Source organism: Culex pipiens, unplaced genomic scaffold (assembly GCF_016801865.2).
Source record: "Culex pipiens pallens isolate TS unplaced genomic scaffold, TS_CPP_V2 Cpp_Un0011, whole genome shotgun sequence".
Taxonomy (NCBI): Eukaryota; Metazoa; Arthropoda; class Insecta; order Diptera; family Culicidae; genus Culex; species Culex pipiens.
This window is the reverse complement of record NW_026292828.1, coordinates 48,790-55,033: the sequence shown is the minus strand read 5'-3', so window position 1 is coordinate 55,033 and position 6,244 is coordinate 48,790. Positions and strand designations below refer to the sequence as shown.

The following is a 6,244-nucleotide window of genomic DNA, read 5'->3' as shown; positions in this document are numbered from 1 at the left end:
AATTTATCACCAAACTTCTCCCACCGCGCAACATCAGTAAAGTCACGCATGGCTTGAACAACAACACTCCTGCTGACCAGCGAGGTGCGCTGCCGGCGGGCGGCTGTGAACGCGCGTTGGAGGCAGGCCATGAGATGCGCGCACACACAAACAAACAAACACCAAAAATGATGCAAATTTTCAAAAGTTTGCATTTGTCTAAGAGAGTTTCTCAAAACCTATTCATCCTAGAGATTTGGTCCCAAAGAACAAAATGTAGAGGATGAGTTGCTCGAATTTCGTATGTCGTAAAAAAGGTACCTTTTCTAACAACTATTAGGAGATATTTTGAGTCAAAGTTGTCAAAGAGAGTTTCCCGGCATTACAAAAAAATTTCAAAAACTTTTTTAGTGCAAAATGTTCAGCAAAGAGTACTTGAATTTTGCATGTAAAAAGATTTGAGAAAAAACCTTACCATGTTCGAAAATCCCCCACATTTACTTGCACCTTAAGCGAAAAAAAATGTAGGCTCACCGAGGGGCGTGACATTGGCCTTAATGTATTAATTTTCGCGTTTAATTAATTAAGGAATTTAATTTCTCGCGTCATTTAATATTTGACAGCACCACACCTGCTTTGAAAACATTGATTTGCCTCGTGTCACTTTCGCTGGTAGAACTGTCAAAACAAACATTGATTTAGTTTTAGAAAGAAAATAGAAAATAGAAAGACTGGGAAGAGTGCACGAAGATTTGGTCCGGTTGAAACAGAGGGAAGCGAGGTTGCAGCTGGATTTGAACGTGTTGATGATGCCGAACATGCCAGAAACGCAGCATCCGACGTCACATCCGGCAATGCAGCAGCATCATTTGGAGAGTTCGCAGCAGCGGGGAGAAAAGTAAGGAGGGAATTTTGAATGATGGGAGATTGTTGATTAATTTTATGTTTATTGTAGGTGGTTTCTTCATCGGTCTTCGGCCAAACTTTCCGTTGTCGAAACCCGCTTAGATGCGTATCTATTTGGCGGACGATTTCCCGGCATAACGAACCAGCCGACGTTTACGATTCCAGTAAACTTTCCTCCGGCGTTTAACATGGTTGCCGCCGTTGCACTTCAACCAGCGGCTGGTTCAGGAGGTTCAGCAAAATCATCCGGTGTTGAATCAGCACCGTTATCATCAACAGCAGCAGCAGGGTCAGAATCCCTGTCAGCAGCAGCCCAAAAACTGCAAAATTACCAGCAAGACCAGAAAAAGATGCAACACCATCGTGGCAGGCTGAACCGATCCGGGGAGTACGAAGCGTACGCGATTGTCCCATTGTTATAAATAAATACAAGTTATTTTAAACCCTAGTTTATATTTCAAAGCAATTTCATTCACCATATTCTGGCCACCGTGATGCGATATTCGAGCGGTCGTTGAGTACCTTTAACTACCGGGGCGTTTTCCGATCTGACGAAGACTTTTTTTCGTCCAGCTGCTAATTGATTGCGATTAGTGAGAATGCTGGTTGTAGAATTCGAACGAAACGCAGCACCTTGACCATAATCAGTCTAGTGTGAAAAGGATACTCAGGGTTAATGCACACGGACACTTCTTCCAGGTCTGGTCACGGCGATCATGATTTCATAGCAGAAAAACTTCTCCATCTCGTGGACCAATCGGGTTTCGACGTTCTGGACGGCCTTTTGCGGGCCTTGTTTGAAATTTAAAAAAATCACTTGTCGAATCTCGCCATCATATATCCGCTTCTTCAAGCGACGATCCGACGGAGTTCAACGTTCCAGCGGACTGGAAGGAGGTTGTCGCCATTTACAGAGGAATTCGTTGTCGATTTCCGCTGACGATTCCCGGGACGGTAACGATGCAGGATCGCAGTCACGCTGCTGGGATTTGAGCTAGATGTGTCGCTCACCAATAAAGCCATCCCGATTTGGACCATTTGTCTCTTTATCGCGACGTGGATGAAGGTGGCCTAAAATAATGCAGCAGTGAATTGGAGTTCAACTAAAACAAATTTTATAATACCTTCTTGTTGAACTCAAATTCTGAGATGACCTGGCCAAATCCTACTCTCGAATGAATCGGGCTCGGCGGACGTTTCTTGTATCGCCGATCGGGCACGATCCGCACCGGCAACACTAGCGGCTTTCTGCTCAATTGTTAAAACGTTATTCTCGATATTCAGAATCTCCGGACTGAACTTGAACGTTTCGTTCCCGATGACTGACTGCAACTGGGGGATCCCGGTTCGGGAGGATGCAGCACTCATCCAGCAGAAGGTCGTTCGGCTCGTTGGTGCGTTTTCGGAGCAGACTGACCTCTTCCACATCCGACCCCGTTGACCGTCAGGGTCGTTCTTCGGCTGACGGTCATCACGAAAATTCTAGGACCACCCGAGGACCATTGTTCCAGTTACCCCTCCTTTACTGGTAGTGGTGGTGGTGCTGCTGCTGCGAAACATCATCGTTGAAGTGATCATCGAACCAGGTTTGCCGACAGGATGGCTGACCTCCTTCTCGGAAACTCTTTGGGTGGCAATTGATTCTGAAACGAGTAAGTACACACACAAATGGAGGAAAACCTGCCGGATTGTCCCACGATTCACCGAAGTCACAATCTCCTGCCGCAATCAAACGCTTATCTGGAGAAACATCTCCTGCTGCTGATCCGGGTGTCCACCACCGCCAACTCCGTTGCGATTTTTGTGGCAACTACCTTGGTTGTGGTTGTAGAACCAGCCTTCTCCACCGCCGGAATGTCCACCGGAGTGATCTAACGATGAACCGCTACCACCGGGAGAATGCATTCTCCAATGGAGCACCCGCAGTCGAGCAGTTTTTGACAGTTCGCTCCATAAGAAATACATTGTAGAAAAAAGCAAAAACTGCTCGAATGGAAATGCTCCATTAGACGACTTTTCGGCGACAATCAAATTGCACCAAACACAACAACAATCGTGCGCAATGTCAAACCGTCAAACTGTCAAATCAATGTGGTGCAAAGAGAGGTGGCGATGTTTTGATCGAAAACAATCGTTAATTAATTAATTTCGGCAGTTAATTAATTAAATTATTTAATTTTTTACTATGGTCCCACCCCTCGAGGCTCACCTTAAAATTTGACTTTTAAACTTAAAAATCTAAAATTCTCATAGAAGTGGCGTGTATTTTTATTTCAGTGTATTTTATTTCACTCTTTGATACGATGCAATGGCTTCAAGATACAGTAATTTTTCAAATTGCAAAATACAAAAATATTTGGATAACTTACGCCCTTCTCAAATGTTATTTTCGAGTACATTTGGCTCCTTATACACACAAATGGCTTATTTAGGCCTAGGATAACATGTCTACAAAGTTTCATTGAAATCATTTTTTTTCGGTGCAGTATGGTATGAAATTCGACTGAGCATCTTCTAAGTTTTAAAAGTTTTACAAGGTTATGTTTTGAACATATTTTGATTATTTTTATAGGTTAGTTGAGCAATTCTCTGAGATTTCGGTCATCCGATTTTCTTGTATTTTTTAATCCGGCTAAAACTTTTTTGGTGCCTTCGGTATGCCCAAAGAAGCCATTTTTCATCATTAGGTTGTCCATATAATTTTCCATACAAATTTGGCAGCTGTCCATTAGGGTGGTCCAAATCCGAGTTTTTTTGGGGCTACCCCCTGAAATCATAGATGGACTCATCACTAGGCTAAATTCCAAATTTGGGCTCATTCTGACCACGGGAACCCCTGCCTCTAATCGCTTGAAGATTGTATGGGAAATATTGTCAAAATATAAGGAGAAAAGCAACTGTTTCTGTTTTTTAACCAGGGAAGGGTCGTCCAATCTTTATCATTTTTCAGATGTAGAACCTGCATTAAATTTTGACAAACTTTCCCGAAGCCACCATATTTTAAAGATTTGTTGCTGAAAAGTTATTAGCTTCCGAAAAAGACCAATCTTGCACTCGAAAACGATTTTTTCAAAAAAATTAAATCGTAGCAAACATTTCAAAAAGGCTCAATATTGAATGTTTTGCCCTTTTGAAATGTTAGTTATTAGTTTTTGGGCAACATGGCACGGTTTGTATGCATGCTTAATAGTTATGCAAATGGACGCTTTTGAACCAAACTACCTTTAAAAAAACTTAAAACAGACATGTTTTGACAATAGTCTTACTTCGCTTACGTCGGTGACCCCAAAAGGTCACCTCACGAAACACCAACCCGAAACACCCCGCGGTTACGATTCGCTTACGCACTCTCCAAATCAGTTCCGTTCCAACCACCAGCCATGTTGGAGCAGATTTTCACCAACGATGACGTCCCGCGGGAGGTGCGCCTCAACGGAATCAACGCGTCCCCGATGCGAAACTTTTACCGCGACAAAACGGTCTTCCTGACCGGTGGGACGGGCTTCCTGGGCAAGCTGTTCATCGAGAAGCTGCTGCGGTGCGAGGTGCGCGAGATTGTCCTGCTGGTGCGGGCCAAACGGAACCGAACGCCCCGGGAACGGTTGCAGCGGCAGTTTGAGCGGGAGGCGGTGAGATTTGGACGGTGGAGGTTTTAAGGGGTTGTTTATGAGATTTGTTCCTTGGGTAGATCTACGTGACGTACGCGAAGGACCCAAACTGGTACTGGGATCGCCTGAAGATCGTGGAGGGTTCGCTGGAGTACGACAACCTTGGACTGTCGGAGGCTGACATTGCGTACCTGCAACGTTCGGTGGACATCGTGATCCACTCCGCGGCGGATGTCCGCTTTGACGTGTCCCTTACGACCCACATCCGGACGAACGTGTTTGGGGGCAATGAGCTGCTCAAGATCGCGCTCGGAATGTCGCGGCTCGTTTCGTACCTGTTCATATCGACGGCCTACTCGAACTGCATCCACGAGGTGGTCGAGGAGAAGTACTACGACAACGTGGGGGTTGACCCGATGACGATGGTCCGGCTGGCGGAGTCCGTTGACGAGGATCAGCTGAACGTGCTCTGCCGAAAGATCATCCAGCCGTGGCCGAATACGTACACGTACACAAAGATGCTGACGGAGAACTTGGTCAGGCAGTACTGCGATCAACTGCCGGTGGCAATTGTGCGGCCCTCGATTGGTGAGTTTGATTTTTGGTGTCTTGAGAGAAGGATTATGTTCATGTTACCAATACTTGTTAGTGATCTCAACCTTGGAGGATCCAATCGTCGGATGGACGGACAACGTCTACGGTCTGAACGGCGTTTTGGTCGGGGTGGGTTGTGGCCTTCTGCGAGTTCTGCACTGTCACGCTCACTGCCACGCGGACATCATCCCGGCGGATCTAGTGGTCAACTCAAGTCTGGCCGTGATCTGGCACACCAGCACTCAGCCTGCCCAGGGAGGACCCGTTGAACACATCTTCAACTGCACTACCCGGTCGGACAATCCGTTCACCTATCAGAACGTGTTCGACTATGGTGTCGGCTTCCGTGAGGAGATCCCAGCGCTGCAGTCCTTGTGGTATCCCACGTACAACGGAGTTGATTCACCCTGGGTGTACTACATCTTGCAGCTGTTCTATCACTTCTTGCCGGCACTGTTTTTCGATACGATCGCGAAGCTGAAAGGGATGGAGCCAAAGTAAGTTCAAGAAGCTACACACTCCATCGTTAACCTACAACAAACCAAACCACCTTCCAGGGTCCTCTTCCTGAACCGCAAGGTGCTCGCCTTCTCCGACGTGCTCGACTTCTTCACCACCAACGAGTGGGTGTTTCGCAACGAAAAGATGCGCCACGTGTACGACGCCATGACCGCCGACGACCAGACCTTCTTCCCGGTGGACATCCGGCGCGTCAGGTGGGCCGAGTTCTTCCCGACGTACCTGCTCGGACTGCGCCAGTACATCGTGCGGGAAAGTCTGGACAATCTGGAGCAGGCCAAGCGCAAGTTTCGGCTGCTGAAGGCCGCCCACTACGTGGTACTGGCGTTGGTCTACGTGGCCTTGGCTTACGTGGGATACGTGCTGCTTGGCAAGGGTTTGACGGAACGGTACGGATTCCGTGTGATTAAGTGACGAATAAAGCGCTGAAACTTGAAGTATCGAAAGCTGTAAAAAGCTGTTCACAGTATCATTTGGGTCCCACCCTCTTCCCTTTTTCCACCCGGAAAAAGGTCTTCAAATTTGACGGTTATTCGATGTTGATGTTTCATTAGCGGCAAACAGCGGAGATTTCCAAAATAACAATGAAATTTAATTTTCCTCTCCTCGGAGGAAAAAAAATACAAAATTATTTTCCC

General features: G+C 46.5%; 2 protein-coding genes across 2 annotated transcripts; both read left to right on the top strand.

Moving 5' to 3' along the window:
- The first annotated feature begins 703 nt into the window (after positions 1–703).
- LOC120427869 (uncharacterized) lies at positions 704–1,944 on the top strand. Its single transcript, XM_039592799.1, has 2 exons — positions 704–877; positions 935–1,944. Exons 1-2 carry the CDS (start codon positions 786–788, stop codon positions 1,305–1,307), a joined length of 465 nt encoding a protein of 154 aa, XP_039448733.1. The 5' UTR covers positions 704–785; the 3' UTR covers positions 1,308–1,944.
- A 2,321-nt stretch (positions 1,945–4,265) lies between these two features.
- LOC120427868 (fatty acyl-CoA reductase wat-like) lies at positions 4,266–6,032 on the top strand. Its single transcript, XM_039592798.2, has 4 exons — positions 4,266–4,514; positions 4,574–5,081; positions 5,143–5,584; positions 5,645–6,032. Exons 1-4 carry the CDS (start codon positions 4,266–4,268, stop codon positions 6,018–6,020), a joined length of 1,575 nt encoding a protein of 524 aa, XP_039448732.1. The 3' UTR covers positions 6,021–6,032.
- The last annotated feature ends 212 nt before the right edge of the window (positions 6,033–6,244 follow it).